Below are 23,353 nucleotides of genomic sequence, written 5' to 3' on the forward strand. Positions count from 1 at the left end.
GATGTTCAGTTTTCCCAGAGTTCTTACTAAAAATTTCTAATTCATACAATGAGAAAAGTAATATCCTAAACCAAGCAACCTAATCATCTTATCTCTCCTCCTTAGCCAGTCGTTTTTAATATGATGATGGACACTATGAGCATAATGTATTCTCTTCCTGATGCTTTTTGCTCTAATGCTGGATTGAAATACTGCTCTGAGAAGAGATGGGCAGAAAAAGGTGACACATTCTTGTAGTCTAAAGGAGCTCTGTGGAGACTACTTTTAATCCAGGAAAATGTTTTTACATAATTAGAGAAGCAGCCTTACAAGCTACTCTCTGAAGATCTCAAATAACAACCAGAAGGTTTTTATATACACACCCATAGCCTATATTTTGCTATAAGGTCTGCAGAGAAGTCTTGTGATTTTTTTACCCTACTGCCACATTGTACTGCTTTATGGGAAAACTTTGGTAAGAGAGAGGAATTTAAACAATAGGCTTCCCACCAGGGCCTTTCTGCCCCAGCTTCTCTCCTTACTGCAGCATGTTCTCCTGGCTAGGAATGCTGCTCAGAAATTGCAAGTTAGTTCTTCTTCACATTACAAAAGTCCTAACAAGATGACACACAATTGCTGCAAACCAAAATTTAGAGACCAGCTCCTGAATCTCATTTAGCCTATTTTTAGTGACAGGCTCATCCAAACTGTAGTGGCCTCATTATTTCTGTACCTTTCCTATGCACTGTTGGGATTCCCAAGGGAAGGCCACACATGCTTATATGACCATCTCAGCATTAGGATGTTGACGATGCAGAAGTTTACTCTCACAAAATCAGAGGAGGTATTAATACATTGTAGAATTACACTGAGATGGGTGGGAAGAAAAGTTAGAAAATTGTGTGTTTATAGGAAGAAGCTTGTAAAAGTGAATTGCAACCCTTATTTTGTGCAAAAACATGGCATGCAAAGTACTTAAAGCATATCTGTGGGGGTATTTTTAAGCCACTTTTGACTTCTGCCAATCACATTGCAAGGTAGTCTCCACTGTGCAGCCAATGTCTTATCTTGAACAAAAGTTTGTTGGCTAGGGGAATTGGCAAAACCTTGTAAACATATAATGCATCTGTAATGAATCCCAAATTAGAAGAGTTTAAGTGCTGATATTAAAAAAAACCCCAAACAAACAAATGAAAAACAAAACAAAACAAAAAAACAACCTCAAAACCCCAAAAACCCTAAAAAACCAATGAGCCAGAACCAAAACAGAACCAGACAATTTGGAAGCAAAATTCCAATTCCATTTGATTTCACCTCTCATTTTTGAAAACTGCAAATGGTTAAGTATGGAGACTAAACACTAGACATAAAAAATAAAGGGAGAATAAATCAAATAAGATAGAATCAAAGAAACATTAGGATCACTTGCTTTTCAGATAATATGAAATTCATAATTTCAGGTGAAATCCATCTAGAAAGAAGAACAGCCAGCAGATCAATCCCTGGCTCTGAGACTGGTGTCACTGGCAGAATTTTGGGGGTTTTGACCATGGGTTGGTTTACACAACAGCAGGCTTCCCAGTGAGACAGGGTGTACCTGTCTCAAAGGGGGAAAACAATCTTTCATCATAGGTTAAGAGGTCTCATTGAAAAAGCTTTTAACTGGATTTGAAGGTTGAAGAGAATAAAACCAGGCTTGATAAACGTGGGGGCACCACACGGATATTTGAGGGATGTTGTTCTAGACAGGTCCTTCAGTCTGCCATCACAGTGTGGGCTGGGGATGGAGATCCATTTGGCAGCAAAGCCAGAAGGGTATTGATGTGTTAGAAACCACAGAAGTGCCTATACCCATTGTGTAAGAATTAGGGCTTCTTCCCTGCAGAGGGCATTGGGATCAGTAGCCCAACTGGAGCACATCTATACCAATACACACCAGATGGGTAACAAACAGGAGCTGGAAGCCATTGCACAGCAGAAAAACTTAGACAATTGCCATCGTGGAAGCATGGTAGATGAATTCTTGGCAGATTGAGACCAACTGTTCAGAAAGGCCAAGTGCCAGATCCTGCACTTGAGTCACAGAGACCCCATGCAGTGCTACCAGCTGAGGGAAGAGTGCTTGGAAAGATTCCCATTGGGAAAAGAGCTGGGGGTGCTGTTTGACAGCAGCTGAGCATGAGCCAGTGTGGCCAAGAAGGCCAATGACACCTAGCCTGTATCAGCAATAGTGTGACCAGCAGGAGCAGGGCAGTGATTGTCCCCCTGTACTCGGCACTGGTGAGGCCATACCTTGAATCCTGTGTTCAGTTTTGGGGCCCTCACTACAAAAAAGGAACTGAGGTTCTGGAGTGAGTCCAGAGAAGGGAACTGAAGCTGGTGAAGGTCTGGAGAACAAATGTGATGAGGAGAAGCTGAGGGATCTGAGGGTCTTTAGAGAAAAGGAGGCTCTGGAGGGTTCATATTGCTCTCTCCAACTACCTGAGAGGAGGCTGTAGCCAGGTGGGTGCCAGCCTCTCATCTCAAGTAACAAGTGATAGGAGAAGAGAAAATGGCTAAAAGTTGAGCCAGGGGAGGCTTGGATCCTGGAAAAAATTTCTTCACTGACAGGGTTGTCAAATACTGGAATAGGCTGTCCAGTGAAATGCTTGTCATCATCCCTGGAGGTATTTAAAAGATGAGTAGATGTGGCACTTGGGGTGACAGCTTAGTGGTGGATTTGGCAGTGTTTGGTTAACAGTTGGACTTGATGATCTTTCAGGTCTTTTCAAACCTAAACAATTCTGTGATTCTAATTTGTGATTCTGTGACTTTATCTTTCTATTCCTATGGAATTACACAAAAGAGAAATATCTCTTTTAAACTAAGTCCTTAAAACAAAGATACTGCTGAAATGATCTGAAGCAATACACACTGGCACTGATTTACCTGGGCAATTACCAAAATTACTGAAAACCTTCACACTTTTAGGTCTTGGAATAAAATCCTGCTTCATATCTCTGCCAGTATGTTTCTGGCACATTTTTGTCCTGAGCCTAGCTGTGTCTGGCTGTCACTAACAGCTTTGTTTATTAGGCACTTAATTATTCCACAAATAATTTTAAAAAAGAGGTATAATAGCTAGTTACTTTCCATATTAATAGTGTGTTAGATCTGCTACAGCAAAAATGTAAAGTTAACAGCAAGAACAGTATGACTGTAAACTTGAAACACTTACTTCCTTCACAAACCACTGGCAAAAGGCTGGGCCAATCCACTCTCTTGCATGAATCCCACAGTCTATCCAGACAGCTTTCTTGTAGGGCCGTGATCTTTTACCTAACTTGAAGTGTGAATATTCACAAAATACCAACAGATTGCATCACATGAGTGAAAACACAAGAATGAGAAAATAGAATATGAGAGAGGCTAAACCATTTTGAATTTCCACATATAAGGGAACAGAAATTTACTGTTTTAAAAGGTATGGCCAGGATAATGTTAGGCATGTGTGCCACAATAATGAGGCTGACTTATGGGAAAAAATTGCGGCAGAAATGAGATCTGTAAGTTCCTCTTTTGTGAGGAATACATGGAGTAGGGTGAAGAACAATGACACTACATGAATTGCATGATAGTGAATCAAATTTTCAGAACTCTTCAATAGAAGATGAAAAGAAAATACATTGAAAGTAAGATTTTTTTGCATCTTGCTTACACACTCTAATTTTTGGTCCTAATCATGTGAGTTGAGAGCACGCAGCCCTGAAATTTTGTCAGTAGGTAAAGAAGCAGCATGTGTGGCACATGCTGAGAAGGGCTCCACAGTCCTCTGGGATCTCTCTCCAGCATAACTGCTCTCCTAGTAGTCTATAAACAAAAAGCTTTCCAATCCACTTAAATCCAAATCCTCCTAATTGAACTTGTCCTGTTATCTTTCTCCATGCACATCCAATCCAGGTAAATAGGATTTAGCTATTAGTTTTCCAGGGTTTTTTTCCATTTTTCATTAAAGATGGCATTCAGAGAGATACTTAGATTTTAGCAACTCACCCTTAGGAAACACTGTTAAGCTGTGTCTCTGGTGTATATGCTGTAACATAAATAACAGTGTCTGTCCCTGATTCCAGATTTTAGTCTCATTAATGACCATTTAATCTTTACCTTGAGCACATACAGTGGTCTCCCTTCATAGGATTTTCCGACAGAGAACAAGTGAACAAGATCTGAATAAGTTCTATTCAGATAATGCATCCAGTCCTCGATCTGCAAACACAAAAATAAAATCATTCAATCTTTGCATTTCATGGGAAGAAACTGCAATACATTTATTTGGTTCAGCTCTCTGTCCTCTCTCTATTTTTTGATTTCCCTATAGTTTTTATTTTTGTCTTGTTTTCACACTTTTAACCACACTTTTATTTGGCACTCATAGCTCTATAGCCAGAGGCTGGATGCAGCCTTCACATGGGATTTTTTTTTCCATTTCATTGTTGGGTATTACTGGAATACATAAGCGCTTCATTGAAAATATGGGGATGTGGCTAATCCACCATTGCCACTAAATATTAATGGCATGAAGAAAGAAGGTCCATGTTTCTCCCTGCCAGAGCACAATGGCAAACAGACTCCTATGCAGGACTCAATGCTACCTGCAGTATTTGTTTAGTGGGCACCAGATCCTGTGGTGCAGCACTCTCCATGCTCAGCCTAGTGACTTTGTTTTTGTGCAGAATAAAACTGTATACGTGAGCACACTAAAATCAACAGGAGTTATTTACCCAGCCATCATCCAGGGTAGTATTCCCCAGAAACGAGTTTGTATCTAAGTGTTTTTAAGTACTTGTACCTCCTGTGCAAATACTTGAGCATTTACTTGTATTGCTTAATTAAATGACTTAGTGTGACCAATCACTCATTCAAATCTCTTATTCAACCAGAGAAAAAGACCTACTTTAAAGACAAAACTCAGATGCTCTGAAAGACAGTTACATGTAAAAATAAACCTTGAATACAAATATTAAATAGTTTTTTTTTTCAAGGAAATGCCTATTTTTGAAGAAAAAACACTTAGAATATTCCTGAAGATGGACAGGTAACCAGAACTTGTAGGGAGAATGAAACCTTAGCCTTACTAAACACAACATTGTGGCAGATAAGAGGCACAATATGAATTTTGATTCACCTCTTCCAGGGAGTGGTACACTTCATAGTTATACCCAGGGAGGGACCTTCGATTCCTATGGGACCTCCCTCCAGTTTGGTTTTCTATTGCTTGCTGTAGGTCTGATATGAGAATCCTAAAAAAAGATAGTGGTATTATTGAAAAACTAGAAGAACACACAATCTAAATCAGAACAACAAATCATGTCTAAAAGAAATATAGCAGAAGTTAAACCATCCTGACTTTACTTCACCTGTTACATTTTGACAATAGAGTGCTTCAGGCTCACTTGAATAAAAGCTGCCAAATAAATACTCCAGCTGCTTTGAAAAGTAACAGTGCCTTCAAAAACACAATAAGCTTGTTAAATGACAGAAACAGAATGATGTAAATAATGTAGCCAATGTGAAGAAGCACCCTCTTTCATTTGTTTATGGAGCAATATTTACGGTCTTGTTTTATAATTCAATTATACTATGTGATCATGGATCCTCAAACACTGATTTCAAATCATTTCAAAAATCTTTGTAAGCTAAGGAAAACATGGACACACTTTCTCTTGGGAGTGTCATGGAACATTACATATATCTACAAGTTGTAGAGGCAAAACAAAAAAAATTAAAAACTTGGTAGCATTATCATTCTGTCTGAAACAAGAAAAAAACAGCAAGAAAAAAATCTAAAGTGGACTTTGTTGTTTACATTATTTACTCTGCTGTAGTTTTTTGCCAGTTTTGTTAAAATAACTCAGGAAAAATATGAAAAATGCTAAGTGAAATTTAAATATACTTGCATAAAAAGTGAGAGGTTCTTTGCATTAAGAATAAAATGCAGGAAAAATTGTGTAAGCCGAAACTTTTCTGTTTTATGGCAAAAATAAAAAATGCCACAAATACAAAATTATAATATAGATAACATCTAAAAATAATTATAATGAAGAAGCAGAAGCATCCATCCATCCCACCAGAGAGTAGCAGAAGCTGGGAATACTGTCACAGATATCTGTAACAACATTACTATAAAACTGAGAGTCATCCTTGTATGCCCTCTTCTCCTAAAGCATGGCAATGTGTAATCACCATGCCACTAATTCACCATTCCCATAAAAAGACAGTCACATTCAACCTTTTACATTTTTATAGGCATTAGCTTCTGTGATTGGAAAAAGATGGAAAGAAATGGCATTTACTCTGCTCCTAACTAGGCTCTGCAGCAGATGCCTCAAAGGTAATAGGTCTATCTGCACATAGAATCAAAGTAAAGGTTATTCCCATCTTCCAATGCATGAGTGAAGTAGTTGTGTAATTAGGAATTACATTGTTCTACATCAGCAACATTCATTAAGCAAACTAAAGGATTATAGTCTTGACTTGCGAGGTGCTATATATGCTGTAGGACCAGTACTGCAGAGCTGATTAAAGGAGTGCTTTTATTCAAGTCATTAGGGCATCTAATAGTTAAAAAAAATGCTGGACTGCTTCGCAGAATTCTGATTAGTATAAGCACCTACCAGAATCAAGCTCATTCTTTTAACTTATGCATCTGTACTCTGAATGAGATTTGATAATTTTTTTTTTACTTCTAAAAGACTATGTTCTGTGTGTGCTTTTAACACAAAGGCTCTTAAGTCCCTCAGGTCTGACTGCAACGTAAGTGGCTTCTTCACCTAAAAAAACAACCGAGGCAAGTTGGTGAAGAGAGATTATCTGATGCCTGGCTTGTTTTCATGGCCATCTTGTCAGGAAGTCAAATCCTAAGAGAGATAAGCCTGTTTTACAGGCAAGTGCTGGTGATTATTAGGGATGTTGAAATGCTTCCTGATTTTGTAAATGTGTTAGAATTTAGGTGAGCATCACTGCATCAAGCTGAAATTTTACCTGGAGTTTGGCTCAGACTTTTTCAGTTCCAAAAGGGATGTAGAAATTTGACTCCGTTGTGTGTGTGGGGAAAAAATAATTTTTAAAACAAAGTGAAAATCGGCTATGTGAAAAGGAGCTGTACAAAATCTTGGCTGTGGAGCTGCACTTCAGCTCCGGGCTGTGGTCCCCACCCCAGCTGTGCTGTGGGCATGGCTGTGCTTGGCCAGCTTGCTCCTGCTGCTCCCTGACTATGGCTGTTATTGCTCTCATGGTGAATCCTCCTGGCTTTTGTGTAGTTACAGATCTCAGGAGGCTTGTCAGGACAAGCACATGCTTTGCAGGGTTTTGTTCCTAATGGCTGGGACCATCCAAAACAGGCAGTGAGGAGAATAAGAGGGAGAGAAAAGGACAAGTCTGGACCTGGTAAAATGCTGCTTAGTTTCCTTCCAAGTACACACAACTTGTGTGCCAAAAGTCAGAGGGATTTTCTCTGTGGAAGATTAATCCAGTGTTTGTAGCATGTTTTGTGAGGTAAACTGCAGAGACCTTTTGCTCTGGCAGATCTTGTGCTTGCACATTGCTTTGCAACCCAAGCAGAGGTCTTCAAGTACAGAGAGTGTTTATAACACAGATAAAATGTCCTTCTGTCATTTCATTGAAGGTGATTACTGTGAGCAGAAACAGCAGCAGACATGAATACAACTGCTGGGTCACAGTAATTAGGGAACATTTTTTTATAAGCACAGGAAAACAATTAGAAAAAGCCCCATCTCAGTTTTAAACATAAACAAAACCAAAGCAGTGCTGAACCCACATGAAAGTCACTCTGAACTGCAGCTATGGAGCTTGTGTACTTAATTTCCTTATGTTTGTTTCTGTATTTTTAGAACAACTAATTAAGAAGAGAGCATTGTTATAATAAAAATGGCATTCTGGATGAGTACTATACATATGTATACACTAATACAGCTACATTATGATTTACACCATCCTTTTATCACTGAGAAATAAGTATAAATAACCTCATGTAGGTCTTTATTCAGCAAATGTTTGAGAAGTCATGAGCTGATTATTCAGATGCTTAGGCATGCCATTGAGAAAGCTTTAAAACAAGATCATTACTCTTGTCCAGTATACCATATGGATAAATATGAAAGGATAAGTATACTCCAAAATTACCTTGAATTTTTTAAGGAGAATTATAAATAATATGTGAAACTAAAAGTACTGCATTTGTACTGTATGACTTGCATTGCTCACTAGGAATGGAGAATAATAGAAGTAGCTCCTGTATAATTGATGCAGAAGTTTTGCCTCTGCATTTGCAGCTCACTTGTAAATAAACCTTGCTTGTGCTAAATAAAGAAAGAGGCAAAGCAGGCTGCAGAATTAGTAATTACCAACCCTCTCTTAACAGATGTGATTTCACATACATTGAAAACACTTCAGCTCGACTCCAAAGGAGGACATTTAATTAAAGCTGCTGCCTGTGGGAGATTTGCTGCTCTGCCATTAAAGCGGTTGTTTTCTGGGCAATGCCGAGCTGTCTGCCAGCCTAATTGCTGGGATGTGGAAGGTATTTTGGAGCACTCTTGGCGTGGTAGGTGCAGACCTGCCCCAAGGCCAGCTCTCTGGAGCGAGGCACGGGAAGTGGAGCGTGGGCTTACGTGTACTGGATGTCTGCTTGCTGGAGGAAGGGCAGCAGGCTCCGCGTGGCGTTCTGCGGGACTCGCACGTCAGCGGCTGCGCCTTCGACGATGTGGAAGGGGCTGCTGGGCTGCCACAAGTCCACCTGTAGTGCAGGAACCAACCTGTAATTCACATGCATTCAGTGTAGGTGGGGAAGCCCAAGAGAAAGCATGCTTGAAGGTGGGGCCAACCCTCCAGGCATGGTAAAGACAGCAGAACTGCATGGGCTGGTCCAGCTCGACGCCTGTGCTAATGGAGCAGATTTTGAGGGTTGATTGTGTCCAGCTTACCACAACTCTCCTGGGAGATTTGCCAGTGGGAACTGAGAACAGTCTTCAGAATATGCCTCCTCAAACAGATCAAAACAAAAGCTACTTCCAGCTTCATGCACCTCCTCAGACTACTATACATTCCCAACTCCTATGCAGTTTCTTTTTTATTTTGCAAGGCATTTTCTGTGTTCACTAAAGCAATAAAAAATGCTAAAGAGATATAGAAGGCATAGCACATACCACTTGTTTTTGTGAAATATACTCGAGCTTTATTCTGGATAATAAGCTGATCAGAGGTCACCAACACAATGAATACACAATAATTTTATCCTAAATGTCAAAATAACAGAACTAAGATAATCAGATAATTACAATCTTGTAAAAAATGTTAGCTACCAAACCACTGTTGCTATTGTGCTATCGGTATCTGCACGTACATAAGGGATGTTTCTTGTCCATTTTTACTTCATTTTGTTGCCAAATCTGAAATACACTTGGAAATTTTAGGGCATGAATTTTCAAGAAAGCAAGAAAACTTGCAAATCCCTTATTCAAAGGGATTTGAAACTAAGTGTTCTGCACCCTGAAATAAAATAGTGTACTAGCACTTACTCTTCAACAGAGGTGAGCAAAGTTCCTCCTCAGCCAGTGTGAGGACAGTGGAAAGAACACAAGTCAACAAAACTCTTTCCACAGCTTCTGGATATTCATAGGAGATTAAAAATAGGAGTTTCAGCAACAGTCTCTGTATCAACACAACAAAGGGGCATGCCAAGATCCACAGGCCTTAAAAATACATTTGTGAGCCGAATACAAGGAAGGAAATTGATACTGACTACATGTTCACACATTTCTTAAAGAGAATCTAAAAAGGATTAATGCTTGATGAATGCCTTTTGGTTTTTTGTCTTGTATTTTCTGTTTTGTTGCAATCAGCTGTGCCAGGCTGCACTGATGAACGTCTTGATACAGCTCTGAGTGTCTACTGCGTTCCAGATATCTTAAAAGATTTTTATAATTTATACTTTAAAATCTTCTCCCTTCTTTTATGCCATAGAAGCTATTTGAAAACATCAAATGCATTTACCTGGTCTTGCTATGGACCTCATTTGCAAGTGGAGTACAGTCTTGCAACAGGGAGATTCCAGGGAGACAGGTTTAGTTCTCACCATTTCTCAAATGACCCTGAGCAAGAGTATCCTAGGAGGGCACCTGATGCTGAACCTGGTGCTACCTCTTCAAGCAATGCTGACCTCAGCTCAGTTAATGCAATTAAATGCCTGCTACTTTGGAAGGAGCAGAGCTGAAACACAGGGCCAGCCTCTTCTTGCTCTTGCCAAAACCACTCTTTGTTTCATGCTGCCACAATATGGTCTCTGGATCCAAGTCCTAGTGGTGGCTGGGTGCAGCATCTTTTGAAGTCTAACACAGGACTGGCAAAGTTCATGAGGCTTGTGAAGCTGACAGCAGCTATGACAGATGGTCAGTAGAAACCAAAGTCATGAATTAAATGGTGCTAAATGCTGCTTACAAATAAAGATCATCTCACTGCACTAACACCCTATGTTTGTTAGTTTATCTGGCTTTCATATTTTGATAAATTATAGGCACCCAGTGAAATTCCCCCCTATTTCAACATGGGTAATTTCACACATGGTTAATATGTGTGTTTGACTTTTACAAATAGCATGCCATATGTGTATTTGACTTTTAAGAATTATTCCTAAAAAATATACATCAGAAAGGGTAATTTTGTTGCTCTTAGAGTAACAGTCTATCAATCAGCTCAGCTTGAGCCATCTTCATAAAAATAAAACCAAATTGTTACATACAAGCTAAGAACAACTGAAGTGTCCTCTGGCCAACTGCAATATCTAAGCATACAAAACTGAAATAGAAAAAAACTCCAACAAATCACAACTGATATACACCTGAAATATGTCTTTGTTCTTGACAGTCACTCAGGATTTATTTTGGTGAAACTCTCCATCACCATGGAGCTGATAAACCAACCAATGTTCACACTATTAGTTATGACATCACCAGACTCTTTAAGATCTGAGGTATTCTAATTGTTCCTCACATCATTGCCTGTAAGTGAATATCAAAAGCAGAAGCAATCTTCTTTTAACTAATGAAACCTGTGGCATATTGCCACTATCCTCTTTCAGTGAAAATGCAATATTTCACTCCTGGCATTGTCCTGGAAGTGAGACAAAAAAATCCCATATTTAGAGTGCAAATCATTCTGCTTCATCTCAGTTCCCTGTTTGGGTAATCTGGCTCCTTTGACTCCCACTTCTCATCCTTCCCAATGTAAACAAAGCAGTCAGAGATTCTCTGGGAGATGTTACCTGTGCTGTCCAGAACACCACTTCAGACACTGGCTGGATTTTGCCTTACAAAGCATTTAACAAGGAACATGTCTCTCCAGCAGACATCTTATATATATTGCAGCTGTCAGCTTGTCCTTGGTGTGACAAGCACATAAAAACTGACAAACAGAAGATGGGTTTTGGAGCAAGCATGTTTGGACTGAGCAAGTGCAACTATCCTCTACTCACTGTCAACTTCAGGACACTTCATCATTGCATCTCCCATGGATACTGAGGGTCTTATTGAAGTCATCACTCTGATTTCAACACCATTCCTCTCACAAATATGCCTTGGATTTCCATGCTGGGCTCTGCTGGCTAGTGAGTGCTGTCCTACCCTCTGCCCTCTCTGTGAGGGGGTACTGTCACCCCCACACACTACACATGAGCCTTATACAGTATTATGGAGTGCCAGCCAGTGCCAAATGATTTCTATTTGCTGTATAGGTGGTAGGATTTGCTAGATGGGAGGAAGATTCTTCAGCTACAAGATTTCTTTTTTGCAGAAAACCTACAAAACTCCCCGAGTGTACAGCCAAATATTTGAATCTCAAAATTCACCTGGTATCTTGAGGCTAGAGGAAAAGCAATATGCTTTAGAGTATGTTGCAAACCTAAATACTCTCATTTCCTCTGCAGAACACTCTTATTTGCACATCTTTTCTTGTCTTTCAAGCAGCAGGTTGCCTTTAAAAGGTGTTGGGATGTTGAAAGCCTCTGGATAATAAGCAGAGCCCAGGCAAGATTTTTCAGGAAGCTCAGAGTTGGGACCAGGAGACCAATTACTCAGCACTTGCCACTCAAGTGTGACCATGAGTACCTGTTCTCAGGGACAGTGGTGGCTCCCCAGATGCATAGGGAATGCTCTTTCCCAGAATCTCACTGGAGGCATGAGCATTCTGTTGCTTTCTATGAGGAAAAAATTGTATGTAAGAGCACACAGGCAGGTCTCTTTTCCCAAAGCATTTAAACACATTATTGCTTTATTTAAAAAAGAAAGTGTTAGCGATTATTAACTTTAACTACATAAAAAGTAGTCTTTTTTAACTGTCTGTTCTTTTTTCAACCTCGCTTGTCCCATTAAAGTCCCTGTGGTTCAATATTTTCTTAGGAAAGCCAGGTTTCTTTGTAGGCAGTTTCTCTTTAAATTGAGGTGTTAAAGACAGCTCAAATAAATCTATCAGCTCTTACCTGGACACCTTCCAAGGTACAGCAACCCTGAATTCATTACTCATGTCTCTAGGTTTTGGTCAGTACAGTGATGAAAAGTAGCACAAAGCAAAAGGACAAATATTTTAAAGAGATTTGGGTGCTTAACTAATAGGATTCAGAATTTCTTCCAAAGTTAAAATTATGCAAATAATTTTCCAAGAATACAAACACTTTGTTAGTATAATCCTACATATCACAAATGGTGTACAGAACACTCTTTTGCTCTGCCAAGACAGAAAAAAGAACAGGAAGATTTTTATTCACTAGTTCAGTTTTCCTCCAGCTCATTCCATGCCCATGGAAAGGAAGCCTGGGAAGAAAAGAGTCTCACTGTTTTTCCCCACAAACACTCTCATGGCTGCATAAATCCTATAGTCTTTTTTTAAATTCAAGTCACTGAAATAAATCCCCAGCTTCTTCAACCCATGGGGTTTAGCCTGGTCTTTGAAATTAAAGTCATTTTCTTGGGCAGTGGCCTCCAGTTGTCCCTCACTACCTTTTCATAAGCAGATGTTTAGTTTCTTCTTCCACTTAGCCTGAAAGGAAGATGCTTAGTGCTCTCATCAGGTCTGCAATTATGTATCAATCAAAAGAGATGATTGATGTTTGTCATGAAAATAACTACAATAACTTTGCCATAACTTACATTTAGTATCTGGAGAAAATAGTTTATGATTGATCTGTGCTATTTCCCATGAAGACAGTAATTTTGTTTTATGTTTTATTACCTAGCGATTCCAGTTTCTATTCCTACTGAGTTGTGTCCAGCAATACATGTGCTAAAGCTGGCCTTATCCTTAACATCACCATGAATGGATTTCTTTGAGAAATGCTGTCAACTGTAAAGTTCAGAATATAATTATTGTTATGATGCTGTCAGTTGAAATGGCTTGGCATTTCTGAGTCTCTTGTAAAAGGGAAAGTGCAGTCAATAATGAAAGCAGGGGGGCTCTTTGCTCATGGGCTCTTTCAGGAAATGTGTGTTTCCCATTTATATCCATGTTCTCATGGGCTCTTTCAGGAAATGTGTGTTTCCCATTTATATCCATGTTCTCATGGACAGACACATAAAAACCCTAAACAGTCATGAAAGTCATTATCTAAGTTTTCAATTATAAATCCAATTGTAGAAGGCAGAGAGTAGAAGTAAAACTGCTTTAGTCTTACTTGTATCATCAGAGGTCTGACCACCTGAGTTTTTATCCCATAATACATGGGAAACACAGCCACTTATACATGTATGTACACATACACCCCTCACACACACGTGTACAGTGTGCAACAGAATTTTAGACTTCTGTTGGTGCATCTGAAAAGAAAGAAGCATGCAGGAATGACTCCTGTTCACTCTGACACTGCTGCCTAATTACAGCAGTGCTTTGGCTCACCTGGAAAGTGCAGAACTGCTCCTCTCAAATGTCTTCAACCTTGCAAAAGTTTTCATGACCAGGACTGATTTCATGCTCACTTGCTCCTGCCAATTAAGGAACTTAATTGGCAGTTCTGATTGCCAGTCAGGTTCAGCTACCATTTATGTGCTGCAAAATGGTCCAGTGGCAATCCAGTGTGGAATTCCCTGTGCTTTCTGAAAGGACTTACAAGGCAGTCCCAGTGCAAAGTAATTTAGGTTTCTGATTGAGTGCACTAGACATTTTACTGGCTCTTGCTTTTCAGTATTTATTTGCTTTTCAGTGAGGCTGGTAAGAGTAATTGTGCCAATAAATCGGGAATGATTCATGGGATTGCAACAACCTGGCAGGAACAGAACATGAACAATGCACAGATTGAAGTTTTGAATTTTGCAAATCTTTGTGGAACTATAATGAAGTAATGGTCTTCCCACTCTATTTACACTGGTATAATTTTACACAGGGCTCTACATTGAAAAGAACCTGTAGGCTATTCCTCAAGAGAGTCACTGAGATAAAACTCATACCCAATTATATAGTAACTGAATATCTGTTCTTACAAGTACAGATGCCACTGGGCTATTTGAAAGATGTGAAAAAGTCTTTAACAGACTCATTTAAAAGAATGGTCAAACCCTTCTTTTGTTTATTGTTAAGCTATTTATAGCTTGGTTCAAATGCAATTGTTGCTGCACTGAATGGGAAATGGAATAGTAAGCCCTAGATTTGATTCTGCTTCCACTGGGAGTGTGCTGGTGACTTTGGTGAGCTCAGGCTCAGGCTTCCTCAGAGGAAGCAGATTCCTTCCATCTCAGAAAGCCCATGCTTTCTGTGTCTTGTGAGAACAATACTTTCACTACCTGGGCTATTCTACTCTATCTTGTATTTCCCCACTTTAGTTTTTCTGCAACAACATTTTCCTTCTGAGCCTGGCAAGTGGTTTTCAAAATTGTATTTTGATATATCGATGAATACCCTCTGTTGTCACCTGATGTTCCTTGTGTATCTGAAATATTCTGACTGGAACCCTAACCATGAGCTAGGGTAAAATCTAGACTGAAAACTAAAGTATCTAAAGCATCATGTGCTGTAGGTGCAAAGTAAAATGCAGGCAGCCCTGGCTGCTGAGCTAGTTCTTTCCTGTTGCAAATAAGAATACTCCGCTTGGGCTGACAGGCTTTCTTACTGCATTTTCAAACAGTCTTTTGTCCTCTGAAGCCTTTTAAAAAGCATTTTCCTGTGGAGGTGTAAACTATCAGATTTATAGCCAAGTGATCCTTTTCCTCTATGAGACATTTTTTCTGATTCCCTGAACTGCAATGACAGGATCAGCTCAGGGATTACAATGGATAAGCAGCTGCTGTACAGGCTAGAAAACAAACAAAAGGGAATGGAGTTCGGGCTTCAAGGACTGCTAGGCTGGCTCCCCCCAAAGTTGAAGAAGTGCCTGGCTGTGCCCAGGAATTTCTTTTATAAAAACTACTGAAGAATGAGTTGTCTAACTCTATTATGCCAGGAATGTTCATAGAGCAGTTGCTTCTTTGCTACCTATACAAACAGTCCCGATCCCAGTCTGGCAGGCGTTATGTGATAAAAAGTGCTTGTAGACCACTGATGGAGTAGAAGTTATCACTCAAGGCTCAAATGAAGTGCTGCTTCAAAAATAATGCCTACAACGGAAAATTCCAGAGCAGATAAGCAGAATCTGCTGCATCTGAGGACCCAAGAAAATCCCCGTGTGTTTCTTTGCAAGCACTTGGGAATGTGACATTTGTTTCTGTCATTCAGATCCAACAGAATTAAAAGCATGAAATGGCTCATAAATCAGCAACAGGCTCCTCAAATTGTCTTCTGAACAAGAAAGAGCAGGAGAAAATAGGCATTCATTGGAGAGGTGTACAAAGCAGAGGGACAGCAGATGGACAAGAGGAGTCCTGGGGGACAGAGAATGGGCAGTAATATTCATGTTACTGTGATACTATCATCCTTTCATTTGTTGCTCACTGTAATAATCTGGAAATTATTCGAGTGGAACAGTGAACCTGCAAAAAGGTATTTCTGGTATTAAACACTAAGTCAGGATTAAAGGTTCGTACCATATATATAAAAAGAGAAATTATTTATAACAGTGAAGATGGCAACAGAAAGTGTAAAATTCAAGACTGGCACCTGTGATGGCATTACAGCAGCAGCCAATCTAAAAGCTGCACAGTGATGTACAACTAGGAAAATAAATAATTCCCTGAGTTTGCACTTGAAGTGTCAAAGTACCTGCTGCATTTTAGTCCATAACAACCCTATGAAAATGTTCCTCAGCACTGCTATGCTATGTACTTGTCATACATGTATAGTATAGCTGCATACTATATATCTTTAACGAAAGTCAAGGTAGGAGCTCCAGCATCATTTATCCCTGTCATACTCACATATGCCCACTCACATACCCCAGTGGGCTTTGCCACAAGGTCTGCGCCAAACATGTCTAAGGATGTGGGGTGGTGCTGCTGGTAGGAAGCACAATTACCAGGGTCTTATTTTTCTTCCCCACAGAGACTGATAGAAATGCTGTAGGAACAAGCTGGAGACAAGAGATGCTCCTGTACACATACTGATGGCATCTGACAGCTGCTACTATCTCTGTCACTCATTGAAAACCAGAAACTGCCATCTCCTGCCTTAAAAAAGAGCATGGCTCTCTGTTCCCCACCTGCTCATTTCTTCTGACCTCAGACACATATTACCCTAAGAAACAACTGCATACCCAGCAGTGCATGATGCACAAGAGTTTCCTGAGAACTTGTTCTGGAGAGATGTAGTCCTACAGTGAGGGGCTGGTGGGGAGGCACAGGGAGGTCTCTTCAGCCTGGCTGAGACAAGAGTGGTCTGGGCCAGAGCCCTCTCCTTCTGCTTTGAGCTGATCTGACTCATTATATTTAGGCTTCTATATTTAGTCTTTCCTGTAGCTGAGTTTACTGGTTGAATACAAGCACGTTCAGGCAATTTTACAGAACTCAGAGCAGAAAAATTTTTATCCATACAGCTGGCTATTTTTACTGGCTGTGCAGATCTACATGCTATGTTCACCCCACCAAGGAAAAAAAGCAATATTCTGTCACCTTAAAGTTAACAGAACCAGCCTATGAAGGAATCAATTTATAATAATGATTAATAACAAAGTACTGTGGGCAATGGAGCTACAGACCAAAACTAATTTGTGGAAATTACTTAGTAAGTGATTATGACTAATGTGATTTGCCACTGGGCAATTCATGAACAAAAGTAAAATGTGTGGAATGAAACATTCATTGTCCATTATTCACTCACTACAGGCAATGGCATTCATACGGCAGCAGAGCCTGGACAATTCGGGTAGAATTCAGGGATTTGTTACACCAAGCATTATATGGACTTTTAAAATCCTTTCCCTTAAAAAAGGAGGGCAAATATCCCTCCTGAGGAGCTCCAGATGCTAGGTTTCAGATGTTCTTGGGGGCTACAACTTTTGTGAAAATGTGTGAATTTACCTTACAGCTCAGGTATTGTTAGAAGAGCAGTCCTGTTTGACATCAAGAGGTTTCCATGTGGACTAAAAACCCTCAGTAGTCCTGAAACTCTTGTATGAATTTTGGGGGTTGTTTTAGCTCAACTGCCACTGTCCAAGTTAATCCCTGGGGACACACTCTAAGATACTTCAAATACAGCAAGACATATAGCCAGTTCCCAGATGATCCCTCAAGGATGTCTCAGGATAGGTTTCTGTAAATGCCTATTCAGGAAAGTATTCTTTGGGTGTCTGGTGCTTTTCCCAAAAGGGATTGACCTTGCTGACCTCTATGGCACTGGCTTCAGCATGGCAAAAGGCAGAGCTCTCACCACTTCCTTCCCCACTGCCCTGTGGTGTTAGAACAGACTGTAAATGACAAAATCTACTCAGATTCCCTGAACTGCAATGACAGGATCAATTCTGTCTGTAAATGACAAAATCTACTCAGGAAAAATCAGTGGTAAGGACAGTAATTAAGAAGCTGGCAGATAAAATTAGTGAAATTTTATTTATGACACATTGCTGTTCTTTCACTGCTGGTTTATTTTCTTCTTGGTTCTTTTCCCTTTGTCCAAATCAGTAGACAATAAGGAGGAGTATCTTTGCATTTGCTTTATTCTCTGCCTGACACCAAAATACATTGCAATAGGATCATCAGGATCATTTTTTCAAGCTTCTTTGTGATAATGCCCTTCAGAAGGATAGTGTCATATGAACTGAACAGAAAGGAGTTTTTCTTATAATTCTTTGGATTATGAGATGTATGCCAGAAGAAAAGGCTAAATCACTCTGCAATACAAGTGTCAATTTAAAGGATGGCTGGAATGAGCACAGAACACCACAAGTCTGTAGAAAACCTCCCTCCACCAGACACAGCGAGGAGGAAGCCTGGGACAGGAGGGATTATGTTCCCTTTGCCTTATTACCACAGATGGTCTGTTCTGTGCAAGGAAATCCTGCAACAGGCATACAATCCATTTGTACAGAATCCATTCTGTGCTTGCACTGTCCTGGGAATTTATTCAAAATATTTATGCTGTGCATGGATCACACCAGGGGTAAACTGGGCTCCCCAGATGACTTTTGCACCACAGTTCCTGTTTGACTAATGGGGATTAATCCTGACATTCCTAGAGAGTGTAACTTTTGGCCCTCTGAAATACACCTCATCTCTAATAGACCGACTTTCCAGGGTAGAGAAACATGTCTGAATTGAAACCTAAGTGCATGTACTCTTCTCAATTCAACAACAAAAATAAGTTTTACCTTTATTGACTTTTCTTATTCTTACAATACTGACAATGGTAGAGAATACTATCAGGCCATATCATAACTCAGGTGGAAAACTGAATTTTGCACAACACCGAGTACATAACAAAACTGTAATATCTTGAAAAGATCCTGGTTCCATCTTTATTTCCCCCTTGAGGAACAGAATGTGTGAGTAATGTCACAGGTTGGTATTAATTTACTGCTCAAACCAAAATAGTTTCAAAGGAGATGTGTCTTTAAGCTAGTTCTGGTTTTCTGACTCAAAACTGAAAAAATCCAAAGTGCAGTCTTTGTAATTATAGCAATTCATACATCTCTGTTGACACTCCTGCTCATATTTCTGTTGTTTGTCAGGCATATTGTGTTAAGATGCCAACAGGACTATATCTGGGGTTTGTTTGCAGCTTATTTTGCACTGCTGAGGTTTTTGGGTTTTTTTGTGCACTGTCTTCCATTTTCTCCAGAGCATATAATCAGCATTGTGCTTAAAGGCTCATATTTGAAAAAGAGAACATAAATCCACTGTACACTGAATTTCAACTCTGGAAGTCTGGGAGTGAGAGAAGGACAGGGGAGAACTGACATGGAGACTTAAAAATTGCTCAACTCCAAATACATGGTTCTCCAGTGGGGCTGGCTGGTGACTTGCAGCCACAACTGACTTCTGCTGGTATTGTAAGGACTGGGCATTTCTGAGGAGTGTCATTATTGATCCTCTTCTTCATGAGGGAATAATTTGAGGGTTTTTTTTGCAGGGTGGAAATATGATAAATTAGTGTTAAACATGTCTATTACTTGCTATCCACTTGGGTGTCTCTTCCACCCCATGCAGATGGGCAGTGGAGCAGCTGCAGATGGAGGAGCCCTGAGACCCAACATGCAGCCAAACCCAGCCTGTGCTCATGAAACTGGGTGTCACTACACTCTCTCTTTTTTGAGTCATCCTTTCAACCTCCTCAGCTTAGTTTCCCATCAGAATCAATCATTTTTTAATTAACTAGTCAGATTCTGCTGAAGTTTGCCAAAATTTTATTATCCTGCTCTCAGAGTTACAGTATGCAATTATTTATTCAAGTTTCTACTGCTCCCACTTTCATTTGAAGGAATCTCTTTCTGGGAGCCTAAGGGAGCTCTGTAATGAGAAACAGTTACAGGAAGGTGAGTAACCCCTTTGCTTTGCAGGCTTTACAATATGAGGAGAAAGGAAAAAAACACATGCGCTCCCTCTTTATATTCCAACATCCAGAGGGGAGAAATTAATGCAAAAACCAGCTTCCACATGTATTGCTCAGGTTTATGGTTAGGTTTTTTTTCTTAACTGGGAGTAAAACAAGTATCCTTTTTGGGGTGTTACAGTAACATTCACAGGTGAAGGTCAGGCTCTTAATAAGCAGTGCAGAAATAAATGTGAGACAATATTCTTTAGGAGAGTTGGGCATTGCAGTGCAAAGTGTCTAATCCATGGCATCCTGACACTGCCTCTGTGGAACACTGAAAGTTTTCATGCAACATGTGCACAGGCTGGATGTCTTGAGAATGGGGGTTGCAAAGTACAGCATCTTGAACAGGGAACTAACCAAACACAGCGTTAAGAAAGGCAGATGTGATGAAGACAGTCTCAGCTTTCCTACTTAATGCTACTAAGTTGTTGATGTCTTGACTGCTGGAGTATTCACAGCAGTAAGCCTTCTCCTAAGGTACCTAAGGCAGCTCAGTCCTCTTTCTTTAAAAAAACACTAGCAAAAGAGCTTCATCACAACTGAAAGATGAAAGGGTGTAAGAGCTCTTCTAACACCTTAGTTTTGTTTTATTTGGTATGCAGACAGTGACTTGATTTACTTGTATCCCAGATGTTAACTATTGGACTAGAAAATTATATGCACCTTCATTTGTTCCTCACTGAGAATGCAATCATTTATGTAAGTTTCAACAACAGAGGCAGAATTACACACAGACTGCCTCACAGTTTGCTGGAGTTGAAGGTAGTGAGCAGCCCAAAGCTTTTGCACATGCTCCAAATACTGTGGCACTCAGCATTGATCAAGTTGTTACTTCACTGATTCTGCTTGGGTTAGGCTGTTTTGGTGACTATCAATGAATCTTATCCCTTTCCCACAGTGCCTGGGGGCAGTGCATGTGCATGGTACAGTCCATTTTTCAGGATTATAGACCTGGCTTACAGGTAGTCCCCGTGCTCTGGGACAGTGGGCCAGACTGCTGTGGAAATGCTGCCTCTGCCTTGGTAAGCTGTGCCAGCAAAGCAGCATGCTGCAGAATGCTCCTGTGCTGCACTGCTGCAGTGGCACTGCTGCTTCTCATTTATATCTGCAGGGAAAGGCCAGGGAAGATTTTGGCTCCCTGTCCTAGACACTCTGTCATCTGCCTCTAGAAAATTATTCTGCCAGAGAGATTCTTAAACTGAAGCCTTTTTCATGTTCCTCTGTGTGTTCACAACTTGAACTAAGTCAGTGTTTTAAATAACAATTGAGCAGATCATGAAACAACTATATATGCTAGCAAGAAGTGGAAGAGCAAAGAAAACAAATTTACAAGTATGGCACCTGTATCTTTTTAAGGAAGTAAATGTTGTTAAATTTGTCAGGCATTATGAATCTAATATCTATGCTATTTTATTGGTAAATTAGGAATTTATTGGGCAAAGACTTCTTTCCAGACAATAAAATAATTTGAAGTGCCAAATGAAAGGCAAATCAGTGAATCCACTACAGTCTTCAAAAAAGTTCAGAAAAGGAAGATGAAAATAATCAAACTCACCTTAAGCCTGTTGAATGCAGCCCTCAGGATCTGTGTTTCCCTCTTGCTCTCAGGAACAACTCGTATGACTTTATCACTGCCAATAACAGAAAATTGAATTGGCACTTTAAGACTCATTGCAGCAGTACAAAGGGACAGTAATTAGGTTCAGATAGCTACTGTAATTGTGCTCTTTTTCAGCACCTGGAAAATGCTGGGTTAGCTGGAGCTCTACTTCTAAACTTGCTGCTGGATTATGCACTTCCATAGAAATTATTTGCTCTTTACAGATCAGTGTTAGCTTGACCTTCCATTTACATCCAAATGTTTTGTTCATTCCTTTTTAGTTAAACCATTCAGGCTGACATGTCCCATACTGAACATCTGCCTCAGAACAACAACAAAAAAATCATTTTCCAAAATGATTGATCTGTTTCAGAGGATGAGATTAAGTAAAATACATTGTTTTTTCATGTTTAAACATTTAATGGACTTTGAAAAGTTCATTGTTCTCATGCATTCAAGAGGGGAGATGACTTGAGAAAGGAGGTGATCCTCATATTGGGGCATGCCTTTCGCTTTACCCATGAAAACTTACATAGATTGTGTGAAGCCAATAGCTGCTCATACATGCTCAGAAGGTTCTAGATAATAGTAGCTGACTTTATTCACTTTCTTTAACAGAAACTGAAAGGTAAGATACAAGCAAGAAATTATTTGCTGTGAGAAACACAAGAACAGATTGCCCAGAGGAGCTTTGGATGCCTCATCCCTGGAAGTGTCCAAGGCCACACTGGATGAGTCTCTGAACAACCTGTTCAGGTGAAAGGTGTCCCTGCCTGTGGCAGGGGGGGCAGGAACCAGATGACCTTTAAGGTCCCTTCCAACTCAGGCCATTCTATGATTTATGATCACAATGGACATAATTTTGCAAACAGGAAACAAGAAACTGAATGACCCTTCAATGACCACAATGTGCCATGACCTATGGGATGCTGGAGACCACAGAAAATAGAGGGGGTGATCATGTAACTAAAATATCAGCCATACACAAGAAGACTGAAATAACTTTAAGTGGCCAATGTGAATTCTGGCATTTTCCTACATTTTGAGTTTTTAATTTGTACTGTTGATAATCAGCACTTTTCTTCCAAGAGACCTTGGCAGTCATGCATATCTTTATTTCCACAGTTCCATCCAGGAGCCTTTTAAACAATTTCTTTACCTACAGTTTCTATGTTATCTGGGGATTTTAAACAGTAGAATTTCCCTCGACATTGAGAGTTTTTACTCTTAAGTATCTTGTGAGCTCTCCTACTTTGCTGAAGGTTCTGAGAAGGTCTCTCTCAGGTTGGCTGAGAAGATATTTGGCCAACTAGAAACACCACTGCTGAGTGTGCCCTTCCTGGCTCACTGTTCTAGGAAGGCTCCCAAGCTGCTGCTGCTCTCAGGCACCAGGTCTTGCCTCTGATGAGCTGCAGCTCCAGCTCTGGTAGGACTCACCTTTGCTACAAGAATCCTTAATGCATACATAGGTAAGTATTAAATACTGCCAGTTCAGAAGAAAACACTATTAATAAATTCTGAATTCTCAAGTGGCTTACCTGTTTCTAGAAATAATTTTCCCTTACCCCTCTATTCTTTTTTAGTCTTTTTCTCTCCAGTCAACATTTGCTGCCCTTGGTTAGCCACTGATCCTTCCTTCTGTCTCAGCTCTCCAGTTTTGGTTCTCATCCCTGCTGACAGGTCCCAAGCCTTCCAACTCTCACGTGGCATTAAAGCTTTTGGTCCAGTTAGACTCCAGGCTACTGCTGCAGTAACACTGATGTGCCCACAGGTGTGGAC

General features: G+C 40.1%; 1 protein-coding gene across 1 annotated transcript in view; it reads right to left on the reverse strand.

The window, feature by feature from the left end:
* Positions 1 to 21,646, reverse strand: part of CPA6 (carboxypeptidase A6) — a 45,410-nt gene extending 23,764 nt beyond the window's left edge. The window contains exons 1-5 of the mRNA XM_059844549.1: positions 21,530 to 21,646; positions 8,649 to 8,773; positions 5,144 to 5,258; positions 4,123 to 4,224; positions 3,197 to 3,301 (exon numbers count right to left, since the gene is read on the reverse strand). Of these exons, the coding sequence (XP_059700532.1) occupies positions 3,197 to 3,301; positions 4,123 to 4,224; positions 5,144 to 5,258; positions 8,649 to 8,773; positions 21,530 to 21,646 (564 nt within the window). The remainder of the gene's footprint in view (positions 1 to 3,196; positions 3,302 to 4,122; positions 4,225 to 5,143; positions 5,259 to 8,648; positions 8,774 to 21,529) is intronic.
* Between the last annotated feature and the right edge of the window lie 1,707 nt (positions 21,647 to 23,353).

This window comes from Haemorhous mexicanus, chromosome 1, assembly GCF_027477595.1.
Source record: "Haemorhous mexicanus isolate bHaeMex1 chromosome 1, bHaeMex1.pri, whole genome shotgun sequence".
In the NCBI taxonomy this organism is placed as follows: domain Eukaryota; kingdom Metazoa; phylum Chordata; class Aves; order Passeriformes; family Fringillidae; genus Haemorhous; species Haemorhous mexicanus.